At 50.0% G+C, this 19,016-nt stretch overlaps 2 protein-coding genes across 2 annotated transcripts in view; one reads left to right on the forward strand and one right to left on the reverse strand.

Annotated features, from left to right (window-relative positions):
- Positions 1-33: 33 nt before the first annotated feature.
- Positions 34-17,542, reverse strand: COG4 (component of oligomeric golgi complex 4). Its single transcript, XM_026107364.2, has 19 exons — positions 17,282-17,542; positions 16,498-16,580; positions 15,625-15,739; positions 14,667-14,841; positions 13,768-13,961; positions 13,577-13,682; positions 11,978-12,135; positions 11,368-11,426; positions 9,355-9,488; positions 8,398-8,516; positions 7,298-7,464; positions 6,415-6,580; positions 4,800-4,862; positions 4,201-4,317; positions 2,476-2,568; positions 2,080-2,163; positions 1,706-1,807; positions 1,183-1,311; positions 34-885 (listed from the first exon to the last, which is right to left on the reverse strand). Exons 1-19 carry the CDS (start codon positions 17,435-17,437, stop codon positions 751-753), a joined length of 2,355 nt encoding a protein of 784 aa, XP_025963149.2. The 5' UTR covers positions 17,438-17,542; the 3' UTR covers positions 34-750.
- A 122-nt stretch (positions 17,543-17,664) lies between these two features.
- The window catches only part of SF3B3 (splicing factor 3b subunit 3), a 30,934-nt gene continuing 29,582 nt past the window's right edge, over positions 17,665-19,016 (forward strand). Inside the window, exons 1-2 of the mRNA XM_026107360.2 lie at positions 17,665-17,809; positions 18,592-18,704. Coding sequence (XP_025963145.1) covers positions 18,635-18,704 — 70 coding nt within the window. The 5' untranslated portion in view covers positions 17,665-17,809; positions 18,592-18,634. The remainder of the gene's footprint in view (positions 17,810-18,591; positions 18,705-19,016) is intronic.

The following is a 19,016-nucleotide window of genomic DNA, read 5'->3' on the forward strand; positions in this document are numbered from 1 at the left end:
CTCCAAGCACATGTACACGCATATCACCCGAGGTTACTGCTCAACTGGGCAAGATTTATTTATGGGGTAGCTGTACATGCCACAGAGAGCCGGCAGGGACACAATCCAGCTTCTTACAGAGGCTTTCTAGTGATTCCCTGCCCCCCCCCCCAAACACTGTACCCCCCCCCCAACCCTAACCAAATCACTCTTTTCTCACAGCAGTCTGCCTCTTCTACAGAACAGTCCCCACCACCATGAGGGGCAGAGGCACAACTTGGGATTTGTAGGACTGCAGTAGCTAACCCAGAAACTAGTGGCACTTGTGCAGCCTCCCCATAAAAGTGTTAGGGCAGCACAAGATGTGGGGTGTGCGCAGACCCATATTTGAACCATACCACAAGAGCCCCAAAACTTCCTAGACCCTCTGTGGCCACCCAAAGGAAAGCAGAATAAAAGGAAGTCACAAGCTACCACCAGCTTGTCCCTCAGACTAGTACGTTTTCAGAATTAGTGTCAGACTGCTCTCAACATGAGAGATTTCTCTGCTGCCTTATTTCTGGTCCCATAAAAAGTTCAAGGCTCTTCCTCCCAGACCAAGAAAAGCCCTTTGCTCTAAGAAATATGAGCAGGATGGCAGGCAACACCAGGCAACTGCACCCTGTTACTGCTGGCTAGCCCCAGGACAGGATGAGGACAGGCTCCATGGTTGTAGCGTTCATGCCCTTACATCCAGGGTGGTGCTCACATGCTGAAGAAAACACAAGGCAACTACAGGCGCAGCCGTTTGATGTCCTCGCTTCGGAAGTCAATTCGGAGAGCCAGCACCTGCCGGACCTCTGCAGGAGTAAGGCGCCACGTGAGTGGGCCTGAGTTTGGGCCCCAGTAATCCAAGATCTCCGTCACCTGAAGAAAGAGGAGAGCTGCAGGAAACAAGTCGGCTGAAGCCACCTTCACACGTGAGTTCAACCTCTGCCTAAGGTTGTGCGTGTGCCAGGGGGAGGATGATGGCTGGGCAGTATTTCCTGCCATGAACTCCTGCAAATAAACAACCATCAGGCATGGGGCAAATTCCCTAGCCGCCCTCCCATGGTATGCATGACAAAATTTGGACAAGCCCAGTAAATCCATGTGCAGTCTGGCTGGGGCTCCTGCAGTTCCCCTAATAAAAGCAGGAAAAAAAAAAAAAAAAGTGCAGCTCACCCTTTCCAGATTGAGGATAGTGGCCATTTGGGAAAGACGGGCAAACTTGTCACGGATAGTCCAAGTAGTGACTGTGGTGAGATAGGCTATGAGAGATCTCAGCTCCTTGTCAAACTGCAGACCGCCAAGCTGCGGGGACCAAGGAAGCTCTGTTAATTCTCCAAGCAGGCCTAGGGTTGTGCCAAACCATGAACAGAAACAGATATTACAGTAGTGGAGGTGAGGTCTCTGAACAGTCAGACCTTCTGCTGTTGCAGACAATAGTGGCTCATCTTTGCACCCACCTTAAGAGCTAGCCCCTCCTCTTTTTGCAAGCTCTTCCCAGCCCCATCATTAAACATACTTTCTTCTCGTGTACAGTAATGCAAGACTTCCTTGAGGTGGCTACCAGCTGTGGTAGGGTTTTTCGGAGGGTAGTATTTGCCCCTGCCTTGCCCCATCCTTTGGAAGGTAATGGAGGGTTTTATGGTGGCAGGTTTGCAGACCAGCCAGACTGCAGGGGAGAGGACAGTGTTTTGCTTACCCTGCTGAAGGTGGATTTGAGAAGTACTTTTTCCAATTCGATGGCTATGAGACTGGTCATAAGACCAGTGAGGGTATCATAAATCACTGGAGACAGTCCAGCCTAGAAGCAGAAACCAGTGTCATTCTTGTCAGGCTAAAAACTGAGCAGAGGGCCCCAAAACCCATGCCTGTAAGAGCTTTCAAACAAAGACCCATCACTTCCATGCTCACTGGGGGAACAGCACTGGCCAAAGCCATCAGTCTCCAGGAGGCTTGTGAGGAATCAGAGGACATCACTGTCCATTGTTCCCCTGAGCAGGGCAGAAGAGTTGGGAGATGCTGTGTGGAGATATGGCTGAAGCCCGGCAAGCTGCTGCGTCTGCTTCCCCTCACCTTGAACTCTGTCATCTGCTGTTCCAGATTGACGATGAACTGCTGGACCCAGGGATCGTTAGCTTCGTAGTCGCTGAACTCTTCCTGACATTGAAATACAAAAAGAGTTGTTTATTTGGCCTACTGTGAACAGCAGCAATTGGCCCTGAGGAAAGGGAGGGTGGTGCCTCCTGGGGTAGCACTGCCCCCCTTCCATTTTCTTAAGCTCCTCTCAAGCCATGTGCCCCTTGCCACACCGGGATGCAGAGCAAGTTCTGGGAGTCTACCTCCTTCTCTGTGCTGAGGAAACAGCAGAGAAGTGAGCGGAAATGAGAAAGTGGTCGCTCTGATTGCACCGCTGTGCAGCGGAGGGGCAGTAAAGGAGTAGGGCTGGAAGCAGAGAACGTTGAGCCTTACCTCCTCGATGTTATGGGAGACGGAGAGGAACAGATTGATCCAGGGCTTCACCTGGGGTTTGATGGCTGTGCTGTTCAGCTCGTTGAGACCTTCCTGAGGGGGGAGAGGAAGAGGACATGAGAGCAGCTGAGCACGCTTAATGTCCAACAACACAACTGAGCCAGCCAGGCTGTCCGGATACTGCCTCACACCCTCATCACAAGCTGGGGAAACCGACCCGCAGACATGCACAGGAAACTAAACCCAGGTGTCCTAGTGCTGGATCCCACAGTCATCTGAAGCTGGATGGCTCCAAGGACATTACTACAACAGAAGGTGGAAAGACAGGCCCAGAAGCTGCCCTTGTGTTGACTTGCAGCCTGTCTGAAGGACTCATATTTCCTGCACAGCTGCAGGTGGTTTCCTGGCAGGAGAGAGGTGTTTAGTGCACATCCCCCTGAGGTAGGAAAGGATGCAAACTACACGAGCGTTTCCATTCAGTGCCAGCCAGTAGGACACTGTGACTGGACTCAACTCAAGCCTCTCTCCTCCAGTGCAGCTTAGCTCAGTAGGAGAAGTTAAAAGAAGAGATAAAAGCTGGAACCACAGTTAGCTCCCTGAATTAATCATAACCCTAGCACATGCCATCTCCCCCGAACAGCAGGTTGTCAGCAAAGGCTGTTCTATCTGCTCCAATGCTAGGGAGCCCTCTAAAAACCTCTCCTGCCAACCACCCCCGTTTGGCTCAGCAAGATGTCAAGAAAGCTCACCCAGCATGAAACCATTCAGGTACCAACACTGCCTGGCATTTGATGAAAGTTTTTAACTAAAATTGGCATTTCGGAGCAGGCCCTGCTGGCAATTGCCCTTTTCCAAGGCAAATGCAATGTGCGTGTGACTCAGGCAGTGCAGGAACTGGTTGCCTAGCATCTTGATTACTTTGCAGCCAGTTTTAATACTGCGCCAGCACTAGACTGGAGAGTTTTACTGCTTATTCATGAGCTGTTTGGTTTTATATTGACCACGAGCCTCAAGAAGGTTCACTTGCAGTACCAATCTGAAGACATCTGATCACAGTGAACTGGGAAGCCAAATAAAAAAGGGCCTTGCTCCTCTGTGAAGTACAAAGATGATGGCAAACCTGGTTCAAAGTGGTCTCTTTTGCTTGGCTTCTTTCCACAGGAGTATTAGGCCTTTCTACTCCCCTCCCTGTTGAAGACCACTGTGAAAGTATGGAGGAAAAGGTCCCAGCACGCCACAGGAGAGTGGCTTTAGCCAAAGAGCCTTCTGTCCCAACTAGGGGAGTATTTCCACCTGGGGAAAGGAGGTGGAACCTGAGAGCAGAGCAGCTGCTTCTCTACCACCAACTCTTCTACAGCGTTATCTAGCAAGTCTCTGGACATCTTGACAACATGCCAAGCCATGAGGGAGAATGGAGTGGATGGGAGTGCTATTATTATTTCCTGTCCTTGAAATGCTGAAACAGCTACCGCTCTGTGCTGAGTGAAGACAAAAGGAACGACGTTCCTTCTAGCTCTGCAGCTGCTTCCAGAGCTTTTATGCAGCCCCCAGCTGGTGTGGCTGTGCAAAGGGGCTGGATCTGGTTCACAGGCCCCAAAGCAGACTGATTTGCTTCCTTCTGTCCCCCTACCCAGGACTCCTAGAGTTAGACATGGCCAAGACCTCGGGCTGAAATGATTCCCGCCACTATGTGTTGGAGGCCGGCAGTAACAGCAAGACACTCACCTGCAGGAGGTCACGGAATTTGTTGGAGACTGCGGCCATGTCAGAGAGGCAGCTGTCAATCTTGGCCTGCGCTTGTTCGCCCCCAAAGCCTTGGCTAAGCAGTTTGGTGCAGTCACTCTGCAGGGAAGAGATCCATCAGTAAGTTGCATTAATAACCTGGGTTGCTTCTATCCCTTCGCATTGCTGAGCTCTGGCTGCCTGCCAGCATGCTTGCAGGCATGGAGAACCACTGAACTCTCACCCCTGTGAGGGCAGAAGCTGCTGGCTCGAGCTGGCGAGAGGACGGCCAAGGGCCATTCAGCCCAGCACCAGAGAACCACAACCTCTCCATGATGCACATTTGAATCAATTGACTCCTACTCTGTGCCAGGTTGGTGAACCTGGAGGAACTGGTACTTCTAGCTAGACCAAGTTACACTACTAAATATGTGTCAGTTTGCTCTGCCAGCTCAAAACTGCTTTCCTAAGGCAGGAGGTCAAAGACCTCAGGAATGTGGGCAGAGGGAAGTCCAGAAGGTTTATCTGACCCCCTCAGGGAGGCCATTGCAAGTTATGGTTATGGAAAAAAAAAAAAAAAAGAGAAAGAATCCAGACCGCACCTCCAAGGTCTTCTTTAGGGTCATGATGTTTTCACTGCAGACTTCAACATTGTTTAAGGTCACCTGGGGGGGGGGGAAAAAAAAGTAGAATTCACTGGAATTTCTCAGTCTCAGCTACAAGTCTGCACAGCTCTACGCCTTGCTCACTCTACAGATTGAAATGCAAATGTTTAAGGGGCAGAGGTGCTCCCATATGATCAAATCACTGCAGATTCACAGAGTTACGTCAAGCTGAGCCACAATAACTGACCATGTGTGCGCTGAACCTGCAGCTGCTGCAAAGTCTGAATTAGTTCAGTCCACTTCTCTTCCTCATCATTCTGCCTATGATGCTGCAGCCAAGCCCCAGTCTTGGGTGGACTGATGGAAGAGAGGATGTACCCCCAACTTCTTTGCTCATTCCTGTGACAGTGTCATGAAGAAAACACGCCAGGAGCAGCTGGAGATGATGGATTCTACACAGCATGTCCAAAGAAGCACAGGCAGTAGGAAGGCACTCTCATCTAGGCAGAAGCAATATCTGTTCTTCACTGAACAGGCTGCTCTTTACCTGCTGAAGCTGAACTAAATGTCAGAATAATACTGGGGTTTGTGCAGACAGGGAAATGCAGCGAGCTGACAGGTGAATGAGGAATCCAGTGGGAGAACTGACATTTTAAGTGCTTTGTTTCAAGAAATCCAGAGACCTGTAACCAAGAGTTTAATGAAATGAGTGTTTGGTCCCTCCCTCTCCCTTTACTGGTGCCTTCGGTGTCTTCTCTCCCGGCACAGAGAAAGTCCCAAGGAGCCTCTTCAGCACTGGCTGCTCACGGCAACTTGCAAGGAGGGAGACAAGCCAGTGTGAGCCAGGCCCTCTCCAGGGCTCTCAGGGTCTCTGCCTACATGTCTGCACAGCATCAATATGCAGCAGAGCTGGTTGAAAGGAGACAGCAGATCTGGACAGAGTTGCTGTCCCAGTGAGGTCTCTTCTACACTGCATGCTTTTGTCACAAGCATCCTACCAGAAGAAAGGACACACTAGAGGACAAGAGCAACAGCCCTTCGAATGCTCTCCCACAGCCTGTAACGCTCTCAGCCATGCTCAGGCCTGCTCAGGCATGCAGTGAACTGCAGCACTGCTATTAGGAGAAAGTAACAGGAGGATCTTGCATGCTCAGTGGAGTGGAGAACCCTGCTCTAATGGTAACTCTCTCATCTGATAAGCAAGGATGAAGGAGCTCTGAGCGTGGGTTGGAAAAACTTTCCCATCCAGGGGAAGATGTGGATGAGACATGCTCCCACAGCCTTTGTGCAGAGCCTGCGAAGAAAAAGGTTGATGGCCATTTCAAAAGAGCAGAGACTCTTCCCTAGCCTGGAGGGGAGCATTATCACAGCAGCCTAAGAGGCAACCACAGGATCATGCTCAGACAGGCTTGGTGTGGAAGCCCTGCAAACATGAGATGAAGTAGCAGCATCGACCAGACATCCAAGGTCAGGCCACTCATCACACCTCAACAGCTTTTCAGGTTCTCTGAACGTGCAATAGTCACACGTATCCTTTTCTCCCACTCCGAGAGGTATTGTTTTTCCCCCTACCACGCAACTCACTGTACGCTAGGACAGCCATCAAACCCACCAGAAAGGACTGCTTGGCCTCGTCGGTGCTTTCGATGCCTTTGGTATCAAACTTGCCTTGCTGCAGGCTGCTGTGCATGATGCTCACGGCACTGGTCACCCCTCTCTGGAAGTCCTGGAAGGTGGTGGCTGGGAAGCCTTGCTTCAGCTTGTTGTACAGAACCTCCCTATGGGGCAAGCAGAATACACCAGGGCTTACAGCAGACACAGCAAGGCAGGGCTGAGGCAGCCGTAGCAAAGTCACGCTCTAACACAGGACAGCACTTTGGTTGAGCTGTGACCTGACAACGGAAGTGGAATTTTACAGGGGCAAAGAAAGGCTGGCAAATATCTCCTGTCAGCATCTAAAGCAGGCAAGGTTGAAACGGAAGAGAAATAAACAGCCCAGACTTTGAGCTTTCCTCCAAAAACCTGACTGCATTTGTCTGCTGAGTTCAGTCACAGTTTTCCACTCCCACATTGCAATGAAAAACAGGAGCAGGCCGGTTCTGCAGGCTCACCCCAAGGTACAGTGGGCAACCATTCAAGTCACAACAGAACAGCAGTCTTAGGCAAGCTCACAGGCAACCCAGAGAACAACTGGCAGTGACCATGTACTATCAAGCCAGGTATCACCCACCAACATTGTGTGGTGGCTCAGTCTCGCAGGGACTTCAGGTCTCAAGGCTCATGCCTTTCTCTTTTAAGTCTGTCTGTCCTACAGGTGACTACCACTGCTGTGACAAAGGTACGCCTAGCTTCCGCCAGCTACACTGCACCTGAGCCTGCTTCCTACTGGCATCCTCCAAAGGCAGAGAACACAAGGAAGACCATTTGATATCAAACACTATTTGCAGAACATCAGGAGGAGACAAGTTACAATGAATCCGGTGTCTTTTCATTACCTGAAGTCGGACTCCAGCTCAGTGGTGGAGTGGTTGATCATGGCGCAGAGGCAGTCTATGCTGGAGCTGGACAGAGCACGCCCAATACACTTCTTCACTATATAAAACACATCATCTACCATGCTGGAGGTGAGCTGGCCCTTCTCGTAGCTGTCCATGGCAACAGCCTGCAAGGAAAGCTGTCTTAGTACTCTGAGCTCAACAAGTGAAGGTGCCTTCTCAGAGCAGTGCCATGAGAGCAAACTGTGAAACACTGCCAGCTTTCCTGTGTCACCCTAAGCTGAACTGAACCACATGTGGCCTGGCACCACTCATCCTAGTTTTCAGTAGCCCATGGTGGTTTGGGGAATATCTCCAGAATCCACTCAGTAGAAGTTGCTCTTCTGAAGCCAATAACCAAGCATCAACTAGGAAAATATAGGCTTGCAGAAGTGTTGCTCCTTCTCCTTCCAGGCAACAGTTTGTCTTGCTGCAGCCTTCTCACCCAGACTCCAACTAACAACCCCAGGAATACACTGCTTAACGACAAGAGCCAGGCTGGGGACCAGACCACTCTGGGGGGACAATGCATGGCACTGACTCTCCCCACAGGACGGCAGCTGGAGGAACTGCACTTCCCATTGCTAGAGGGACCTTCAACCCAAGGAGCCAGCCCACCTCACAAACTACATTTGGAGCAGTTACTTTGTGCCATCCTGAGATAGCTCTGGCTCTGCAGCTCCTGGAGCAGTGTAACCCTCTAGCACAGGAAGCAAGGAAGAACAGCGTGAGGGTGAGGCTGATGGAGGTACGTGACTTGATTCAGGAGTTACGTTCTGCCAAGGACAGAGCACCGGGGAGGTGGGTCTGGCTACCAGCCCTGCCCAGGCACAGAACTCAGCCACTTTCCACACCCAAGGGTATGTTTGGAGGCAAAGTTCAGAAAGGGCTTCTTGCCTTCCAGGGCCAAGGGAAACAACAGGCCTTCCAAACCGCTGCAGACCTGCGACATACCCATCTCCCTCCCTCAGGGTGCTCAGCAGAGGACTGTGGAGCAGACACAGAGGCTTCAGTCCCTGGCAGAGAGCCCAGGCTGTTGCAAGCAGCAGTCTGAGCCCTACCTTGTTGACAGTCTCCCTCATGAAGTATTCCTCCATGGTGATGTAGTAGCCAATGAGCTCTTGCATGGTGCGGCTCAGCAGGCAGTTGTTGAGGAGCTTGTCCAGGTATTTTTGATGCTCTGCAGAACACAAAGGAGAACTATCAGCAGGAACTGTGTACCAGAAAACAATTGCACATCATCACCTTGTTGCCTAACAAGCACCCAACAGACACACACCTGCAAAGCCCAACCTGGAATAAATCACAGGTCTTATCTGTGGATCTGAAAGAGCTGTGCTGACTTTTGCAGGTGACAGGAGAAGTGATTTCCAGAGCTCCCTGGAATGCCAAAACTCTCAGCCTGTTTTCCCCAAGGCCTCCACCTTTAGCATCTGTGCCTGCAGTTACTGAAGGGCCTTCCCCCTCTTTGGGGACCTTGTTTATTATGCTCTGCTGTCATATTCCTATAAAGTTAGTTTTGTTCCCCTTTTAGAGGGGAGCAACTTGATCTGTTGGACTAGAAGATTGAACAGTGAATACTTCCTGTACCAGTGATATTAACTGTTGGTCCAGATCCTTTCCCAGAGGGTTATCCTTCTATCTGCCCTCCTCCATGGTTATATGCTTCCTGAATATTGCTTTTCTCATGCAGGCATCTGATATAGTGGTCACAGGCATTTTTCCCCAACAGAACTGTAGTGGCCTGTAAAGTCATGACTTAAAACAGCTTCCTCCCCCACTACGATGTGCTGGAGTGTGAAAAAGCCCCAATGCAGAGGATGGTTATGGCAGGACTTTGTCAGGAAGCCCAGTGCTGAAAATGGACTTGGGAAGGCCAAATCCTCTTCTGAAGAGTGCTCCCACAGTGCCTTCGTGGAACCTGTGCCACTTAGCTCTGACACTGACTCAGATACGTCTCCTCCCTGGGCACATTCAAGGAGCAAAGAGCCTGCAAGCATTGGTATTCAAGATGTTACCTTGCTTTACCTCCTCTGAGGCCATAGAGTCTCCCACCTCGAAATCAGATACTATTCGTCTCTTGATAAACCTCAAGTAGAGCTCACTGCGGGCATTCATCAAGGTTACCTCTGTTAAAATAGGGTCAAGTTCCCTGCAAGGAACACAGAAGACATCAAGGTAGCAAGCCTACAACAGGAAGGGCACTAATTTAACTCAGTAAAGTAGCGCATTCTCTGTTCTCTCACTATGAGATTAATACTGCCCATCTCCATCTGTGCCGTTGAATGGCAAAGCTCAGCAAAATCACTGGTACATGCACATAGTCTCAACTCTGCCTTCAAATACGTTCGGGAGTTTGTTTCTGCTGAGGCTTGCTTCTAGGCTTGACAGCTCTCCACCATAAGCTGAGTTAAGTGGAGACAAGTTATGCTGGGTAGCAGATAAGTGCTGCCAGAATGGATCAGCTCAACAGTTCATCTTGTCACTCACCCTGTGGCAAACAGAGGCCAAACACCATCTGTTTTAGAGAAGGGTTCCCAGACTTAGTTTGCTTGGCAGCAACAGCATTTCCTTGCTCTGTGCCCAGCCACATGTGGACACAGGACTCGCACCTGCCGGACCACTTTGAAACAGACTGTAAGCTACCAGCACTGAGTACCACAGCTTGGGATCTCTACTGCAGAAGCGGTGACAAAAACCTCCAATGAGCAAATCCCAGACAGATCTTCCTAAGTAAGAGATGCTAATCCACCTGGGGATTACTTTCCCATATTATAATCACGGTCTCCAGGACAGCCCCCATCCAAGGGATTTGCTATGTAAGCTAAACACCACGGATGTATCTAAAATCCATAGCTTGTCAAAATGTTCTCTAAAAATCATTGCAGAGAAGCTTCTTTTTTATCTCCATGGATGTAAGTACAACCATATTAAAATCACAGTAGTAAGGACTGCAAGAGTCTGAAGAACCTGATCTAACTTCAAAACTAGCCCTGTTTTGAGCAGGATTTTGGACTAGAGACCTTCAGCACTCCCTTCCTCCCTCAATTTTTCTGATTCTGTGAGCCTTACAAGGCCAATTTTAGAAACTCCAGGTCCCTGTCACCTCTGTATATGTGCTCTTGTGTCCAGATGCATGCATTTGTCTGAAAATGATGAAGGATCTGTTTGAGCTCAACAGCTCAAGAAATGTGAAACCAAAAAAGGATGTGACAATGCTGAACACAGTGTTCCAATCAGAGATGACTTCGCATTTAACGATGAAAAGAAAAAGACTGTCACCTCAGCAGCTTTTTCATCAGTGTGCACAAAAGCACATTACAAATACTGCTCAAAGCCTCACAACAAATGAGTGGGGTGAGGAACCTTTATTTTATGGATGACTCGGAGCAAGTAGTAAGTGCTCTTCTATATTACCACTGAAGTAACTGGTCCTGTAGGATCCCAGACAGATTTGCTTTAGAAATGTAAGCTTTCTTTCAAGGCATGTTTAGAAGCCATGCAATGCCAGATGGGCTGGATGCATTTACAAATGGCCTTACTTTAGGACTTCACAAATACTCAAAATAAAAAGAGGAGGAGGGAGGCTGAAAGCAGTTCAGCTCATTAGCAAGAAGTTGATTTTACAGAGTCTGTACAGCAGCAGTACAGATAAATAGGACCCAAAGATTTACTCCCAATTTTGCCACTGATTATTTGCCCAGGGAATTGCTCCATTTCGTGGGCTCCAAGGACCATACTCTGACCGTTAGCAGGAGGTGGGCAGAACCATATGAAGTCTCTGTCCTTTATGTGCCATGATATTCCCAATCCTCCAGCAATGACCAGGACTTAAAAGTACTGAATAAGCAAAATAAAGTGACACTGAAACTGCCTTCATACAAGGGCGGTGAAGGGCACCTAACAATTGTTTTTTATGCTTTAGCAGCCACAAAGCCTCTGGAAGATGAGAAGAGTTATCTAAATGCTAAGTAGTGTTAATGACAGATCAAGAGCGGAAAATTAGAGAGCAAAAAGGGTTTTGTTTGTACCTTGGCTCAATCTTCTCTGTAGAAGAACTTCTTATCATGCTGTTCTGAACCTGCTGGAACTGCAATCACAAGAATAGGAGAGTCATGAAAATCTTTGCTGGTGAAGTTAAAAGCTTCTTCTCACGCTATAGCCTAAAGAGGTACTTGCTCAGGGAGGGCAACAGGAATGCTCTGTGGGAAGCATCACCAGAGAAAGGAACTGCATCAGTTCACCCCTTCCTCCAAGACAGAACTCAGCCTGCCAGGAAGGGCTACAGGATGAGAACTCCAGCAGAGGCACCAAGGTGTGTGAGCACAAGACATTACAGCAGTCCTGCATCTCATGGGCAGGAGCAGGCACAAGATGGTGCAGAAGGTGTGCTGAAAGTGCCCTACAGACCTGCAGAGCAAAGAACCCTGTGCCCAGGGTCTAATTATCATCTAATTATCATCTTCCCTGCAACAGAAGAGAGAGCCACAGGCTGCACCCCTTCACATCATCAGTGCAGGTATGGGGTAAAGCAGGGTTTCTCTCAACAGCCAAACTTGCCACCTCTGTGGCAGCTGAAGACCCACACAGCTGGATGGAGGCTGCAGCTGTCTATGTCAGACAGCCTCACACCCCTCTTACCTGCCTGTGATAGTCCCTCTGTTTGATGAAGTTGTCCACCACCTTCTCCACCTGCCGGTCACACTCCACTTGCAGGTGCTTGATGAGGGTGTAGAGCCTCCCTGGACCATAGTAAGTCTCCACGATGGGTTGGTGCGTTTCCACAATGCGAGCAATCCCTGCAGGGAGAAGGGCAGCCATGCTGGGGGATCTCTTCTGTTCTCAGACACAAGAGACAGCCTGAAGAGAGAGCTCCCATCCAGTCTGGACCCAGTGCAGAGCTGTAGGAGTTCTTGGACAGTGCTTAACACAGGATCATTCATTCCCCAGAGGAACAGTTCAGACTGTCCAGCCACCTACCGGAGGTCTACCATCACCACCCCTCATTCCATGGCACCTTATCTCTGCATATGATGCCCTCCGTCCTCTTCCCAGTTAATTTCAAGGCTACAATGCAGATCTCCTGGGGTAGAAGCCATCTCTCTTCTCAGAGAGAGCTCTTGCCATGGGATGTATGCTAGCTGCCATATTACCCAGAAAGACCCAAGGTGTCCTGAAGATATGAAGCCTTCACAGGAGAAAGCCACGCTTTAGAATCACCAGCTAAACTGGGCAAGGGACAAAACTATCATCCAAATCTAGTCTCAGCTGTCAGTACCTGCCAAGTTACAAGAGAACAGCAGTGTTAGGAAATTCAGCCCAGAGCAAGCTCTGCTCTTACGCATCACACAGATGCCTAAGTGAGCAGGCATTAGTGAGGGCTGAATCTCCTTGGAGAGAAAACTCATTCCCAGGGAGGTATCTCTCTGAGATTGGTTTCTTCTCCCCAACTCTCTACTCCAAGAGGTAGGAACATCCTTCCCTGTGCTCCTGCCAAGAAAGCCCCAGCAGCTCTGAGGACCTTCAGTAGTAGCAAGGCTGCCAGGCTGGGAGAGTGACTTGGCAGTGGTGCAGCCTGGAATTACAGCAGACATAATAGAGAAGGCAGTTAATCACCACAGAATCTCCATTACTGTCTTTGGTGACATTCCCACAGAGCATTCATATGCTCTCTCCCTTCCCTGTCTGCCTTCAAGCTGCCATGGTCCTCCTTGGAGAGACAGGCCAGGAGGCAATAACAGCCGCTCAGTCTTAAGGGATCAGATATGTTTGCCTGGAGAACTGTGGGTCTAAAGAATCCTTTAGGGAATAGCCATTTGTTTTTAGGATGCAGAGAACAAGAGGTGTCTGATCCAAGTCTCCTGAGACCCCCTCAAATCCAGCAGGCTATCTAAGGAGAAATCTACAACTCTCCCAGGAAAACTTGTGCAGTCCCTTCAGCTGAGAAAGCTCCTTATGTCATGCAGAAAGCCTGCCTCCTGAGGACAACTGCTCCTTTGCAAGTGCACATTGTGACTGCACAAGCTGAACAAAGGAAAACTTATTCTCATGCCCCCTCCTGGCTGGGAAAAAGTCCACTGGTTGTGTCTCTGTCCCTCTAGCACGACATTCTCATAGCTGAAATGGGGAAGAGGCACTCTGCACTATCCTGGAGCTTGAACTAAAAGCTTTTAAGCTGACAGACAACCTCATCACAGATTATTTTCAATCCATCAGCAAAGAAGGAAGGGAGAAGATTACCTTCAAAGAGGAGCGTCAGGGTGTCTGCAAAGATGACAGCAGCTCGACGGTCACTCATGTCCGTCCCCATCACCAGCAGCAGGTTCTCCTCTGCTTTGTTGGCCACCTGAATGACAATGGGACCAGTCAGCTGGTAATACTTTCCCTTAAGAGCCCAGTCAGATCACAGTATGTTTCACAGAATCTGTTACCTGCTTGCAGAGGTACTCCGAGAACTTGCTCAGCCCCTCTTCATGTAAGCCTAGCAGGGGAAATATCTTGAAGAACCGTTCCACCTGAGGCAGGTCTCCCTGCTTCATAGCCATGTCAAATTTCTCTGCGACAATTGTCTTCAGGCGCTGCTCTGCTTCCTGCAGGAGCTTCAGGTTGGCATCAATTATACCCCCTAGTCAAAAGGTGGGAGAACAAAGGGAAAGATGGCAGGACAATGTTAGTACTGTGTCCAATACTTATTTTCCCAAAAAAGAGATGAAAGCTGTGCAGCCCTGAGATGACAATCAGAAGGCTAAAGGCCAGGAGGGCAGCAGGCACCCTGGAATTATTCTACAGGCTGTAACAAAGACAGTTGGGGCTGCGTGTGATGTACACACATCTAATGTCACAGTCTCACAAGGAGATTGCAAACACATCAACAGGATATCACAAGAAAACTCCATATCATCCAAACCCGGCAAATTACACCTTAGCTCCAATCCAGAGATATTTCTTTTAGGCGTCAGGTAATTTCTTTCTTGTTTCTTCGTGTCCAGCTGCTTTTCTTGGTATCACACTGTAACACTGCAACAGCTCCCAGAGCCTTTTCTGTCTCACTTCTGTCCAACATGTTTTGTCCTTCACCTAGTCAGCATCTGATAAGCTACTGAGGCCTTGTGCCAGGAACTGTCCCATCAAGTAATGATAATTCAAACCTACTAACACTTCAAAGCTTTCACCTCTACATTACTATATAACATACTAATGTGCTTGGCTAGCATTGGATCTTCTGCCTTGGTCTATCAGGCTGAGGCAATCCGTCATGGGAAATCAGGCAGTTTCTAGCTATCTTACTGGAAAGGTGACTTATCAGCTTCTCCTCATGAACAGTACCCACCTTCCTTGCCCTGTCGACTGAGCTCAATGACTGATTTATCTAGAGACAGATAGCGATGGATATGAGCTGCTGCTTGTTCATAGTCTTCATTTCGCAGGGCAGTTTGAACTCCGTCCATGCAGAACTTTAGGTCCAGGATGTCATCAGCTCTCTGAATGGCCTGATAGAGTCGATTCTGGAAGAAAAGCAAACAGTAAGGTTTCCTTCTGCTAGCTGGACCAGAGGAATAGAATTATGAAGAGAAGACAGCATGGAAAAAAAAGGGGGAAGAAACAGTTCGAAGTGATACTTCTGTAAAAGATAAACAGCTAGGTAACCAGAAACCCCAAACTACTTAAAAAGTCATAACATTGATGACTCTGAAAGAGGAGCAACATTTTCCCATCAAAACTTGGCTTGAACTCACAAGCTATACTCCAGTTTAACGAACAGGCAGAGACTACAGACACAACCACACATGCTCTCTTTCAGTTTGAGAAGAAGGTTTGCTGGGTGCTGGGACCTGAAGTCTCTTAGCCTATCTCTGTACAAAGAATATGACAGCTTGGATTCCTGCCCAGTCTCAGATGACTGTGACCATTTCCGCAGTGCATCAGCACTGCAATAGCTAGATAACAGAGGGCTAACGAAGATTAATCTCAACTTATTCATCATATTTCACCAGGAGCTGCAAGGAGAGAAGGGAATATTGGAGAGCCAGCTGCTGTACACAAAATCACACGCATTATTTACCCTTGTATCCTGCAGTGTCCAGGGGCCCAGCAAGACACCATTGCCTAACAACACTAGATAATGCCCAAGCAAAGAATAAAACAGCTTCCAGCCTCTCTGCCCCACCCCCCCCCGAAAAAGGGCACGTTCCTCTGTTTGACAGTTGTGCTGTGAGGACACGAGCAGATGCAACAGGCAGAACGTGGCTTGGTGCTGATGAGTCCCAAACACCCCTCGGTCCAGATACCTTGGCAAGGTCAAGTTGACGGACTTTACTGCTGACATTCTCAGCCAGGTTGCAGGTGAAAGTGATCATCCCTGCCAGCTGCTGGGCATCCCCCTCAATGAGCTGCAAATTAGGGCTGGAAACATACACAAATTGAACATATGAGAAGCAGATATTAAGTAGCAGGATAGTCTGGAATAGCAGGGTGTTTCTTTCCCCAGACCCAGCTGCTCCTGTCAGCAATGGTTGCTCTCATTTCATGCCCTTCCTACATGATCAAAGCACCAAAAATGAAACAGTTTGCCTCGGAAGAGGCTGCGCAGATAGACTAATCACATCAATAAGGGCATGAATGAACTGCTGAAGGTTTAGGGAACTGTCCACTTCTGAAGTGGAAGATGAAGTCTGTGAACTTGTGCTCTAAGCTTTCACTAGACTTGAGGCCACTTATGCTGGCTTTCCAGACTGCTAGCACAAGCTTACCATAAAGCGAGGCAGTAATACTTGCCCACATCTGCAAACGGCTTGACACAACACATCTGATCAAAGCGTTGATTCTAAAATGTGACAATATCTGGGGTGATATATTCAACAGTGTTTCTGAAGAAGTGCTCAACCTACACCAAGAGGGATCGGTCACTGTAAGGGAGTGGCATCTACTCTGTTAGTCCTGCTGAGAACTGGAAGTCCAGGGTGAGGATCCAACTACACTTCCCTATCACAAGCTGATGCACAAAAAAAATAAAGTTTATTTAAACTCTTCAATAACAGACATCTTCTGAGAATGAACTTAGTTCCCTCGCTGGAATGAATTTTCATGTATGTGAAGCAAGCAGGGAGGTGCTGAACAGCGTACAGCAGCAGAAGGAAGGGGAGGGTATAGTGATCACTAACCCCATGCGATGAAGTGCAACCATCTTGTTCTCTATAGTGCTTTGCTGTTCCAAGAGAGCATCCAGCTCCTCTTGCACAACTTTCTGAAAGAAAAAGAAAAATAAAGACTTGTGTGACTTTGAGTCCTCTCTAGACTAGCAACGGTTATTACAGACTGCGTCAAGCCACAGATATGCAGCTTGCAAGGTTTTAGCACGTCCAAGTTCTCAGATGACAATGAAATCCTTCCCAAGTTCCCATTCTAATCTTGCAATATTTATATTCATGCAATACCAAAACATCAGTTATAAAAATTTCATCACTTTTAACAAAGATAACCCACAAACTGCTCCTCAGGCTGGGCTGTCAACATGCCAGGGGATCCTAAATCAACTCACAATTCTGGGATACAAATTCCCCAGAGGTGACGCCACTCCCCGTCAGGCCTGGCGGGCTGGTTAAGGCCGTATTTAATATTTCTGTGAAAGATCTGGACAGCTAAGGGAGCTGCGACAGCGAGACGCCTGGTCTCCCTGCCACACAGCAGCGAGTCAAAGGGAGCTGGAGCAGTGATAACCAAACCAAAAGCCGGGTTTGGAGAAGGAAAGCGGAGGTCAGAAATGAGGATATTTTCCTGCTGTTGACCCCGATTCTTTCTAAGTTTCTAAGACCTAACGCAAGCAGCGGGGAACGCAGACAGTGGCGGTGCTTGGCAAGGAGGCCACGTCGCCCGGGGCCCGATCGCCGCCGCCTCCCCGGCCCTCCCCGCCGGGGCACCGTCGCCTGCCGGGCCGTCTCCGCACACCTCCTCCTCACACAGCCGGCCGTAGGCGGCCTCCAGGTCCGACAGGTCGGTGAGTGACTGAATCCGCTCCATGGACAGGGAGGAGGAGGACGACGACGAGCCGCAGCCGCCATCCCCGCCCGGCGCCCTCGGCCCCGGCGCGGCGGCCGCCGCCATCTTGGGATACGGGTGACACGGTCCCCGCCACCGTGCGGGCCGCTGGGGTTGTCCGAGACGCTGCCTGAACGCTCGCGGCCGCTCGGTTCAGCCTGGCGGAGCGCGAAGCTCATCACCCTACGGCGCCCCGCGGCGGAAGAAGTCTGAGAGAGTTTCCGGAGGCTCTGGGTACGGGCAGCGGCTCCCATTGCCCCGCGGCCGTTCAGGCGCCGCGGAGGGCAGCCGCTCCCCTCAGGCTGCGCGCGCGCCGGGCCTCGCAGAAGGCCTCGGCGAGGAGGCGCGCGAGGGCGGCGCGCAGGCGCGGGGCTGATGGCGGAGCGGGCCGGCGGGGCGCCGGCCTAGGCAGGAGCTGCATCCGCCGCCATCCGCACGGTAGGGGCGGCTCCACCGCGCCGCGCCCGCCCAGCGGCGGCCCCTGAGCCGGGGAGGTGCGGGTTGGGCCGCCATTTCCGGGGGCAGCGGCCGCGGATCCGAGCGCCCCTCGGGGCCTGGCCTGCAAGAGGCGGCCGGGCCGGGGGTTGGGCCGCGGCCGGTTACCGGAGCCTGCGGCCTGGCGGGGCGCGGGGAGCCCGCCCAGGGGGCGGCCGGTGCTGGGCCCCGGCCCTGGGAGGGCCTCGGCACGGCCGGGGCGGCTGAGGGCTGGTTCCCGCTGTCTCGGGGCCTGCATAACCCGGCGAAGCGAATGCGGCGGCCTGTGCGGATCTGGACTTCCCTCCCGCGTCGTCCCCCGGGGGGAGGAAGCGCCTGAGGCGCTCGCGCCGGGCCGCTGTGGGTGGCTGGAGTCATATTAACGGGAACGGCGAGATGAGTGAGGTGTAACGGCCTGCGATGCCCTTATAAAGATTCGCTGGGTTCTGCTTGGTTCTTGAAACGCAGAAGTTGTAAGCAGCGATTAGGTGAAAGTCCCGAGCAGTTACATGGCCGTTAGGGTTCAGCGGACACGTAGCAGCCTTGCTGTCTTCCGGAGAGTCCGTTGCCACTTTCTTGCTACTATTAGATACAAAATAACTGGAGGTAGTGGAGTGACAGTAAGTGCTGTGATGTCACTGAAAATGAATAAAATTATGTACTCTGATAAATCAAGAGGTTCTCTCTCTCTTTTCCATATGAGTTTTCTCTTTATGAGGTATATTTTTTTATTCTACTTGTTGCAGACTCAGTGGCACTAAGATACAGTGAAGCAAACCTGTTGTCAACATGTTCCTCTACAACCTAACGTTACAGCGTGCCACTGGCATTAGCTATGCTATCCATGGCAATTTCTCAGGTAATACATTTTTCTCTCTAAGCTTTTTTTGACTGGAATTCTTTCATATAGTAGAGAAAGTAAGGTGCTTGCTTTTAATTTTTGGTTGGGTTTGGTTACTGAAGCTCATCTGCTTCAGTATAGCATTAGTTTTTTGGTTTTGCTAGTATATTATCTTTTGCTTTTGGGTATATAACTTGAGGTAATGTGATTTGCGGAAAGGTCAAGAGAAGTTTGGTTTGATTACACATGGATTTAACTTAATGTTTAGTTCACTTTCCTGATCTGTTAAAATATGCTGCAGCCATGGGGATAGTGATATGTAATGTGGCA

The sequence above is a fragment of the Dromaius novaehollandiae genome, chromosome 13, assembly GCF_036370855.1.
Source record: "Dromaius novaehollandiae isolate bDroNov1 chromosome 13, bDroNov1.hap1, whole genome shotgun sequence".
In the NCBI taxonomy this organism is placed as follows: Eukaryota; Metazoa; Chordata; class Aves; order Casuariiformes; family Dromaiidae; genus Dromaius; species Dromaius novaehollandiae.

Bases quoted from the DNA above. Each gene is read 5' to 3' on its own strand.
- COG4 (XM_026107364.2), bottom strand. From the start codon at position 17,437: ATGGCGGCGGCCGCCGCGCCGGGGCCGAGGGCGCCGGGCGGGGATGGC. The intron at 7,465-8,397 runs GTAGGGCTCAGA...CTTTCCTTGCAG, and splicing joins TGAGGGAGACTGTCAACAAG to GCTGTTGCCATGGACAGCTA. The intron at 886-1,182 runs GTGAGCTGCACT...CTCTTTCTTCAG, and splicing joins CTATCCTCAATCTGGAAAGG to GTGACGGAGATCTTGGATTA.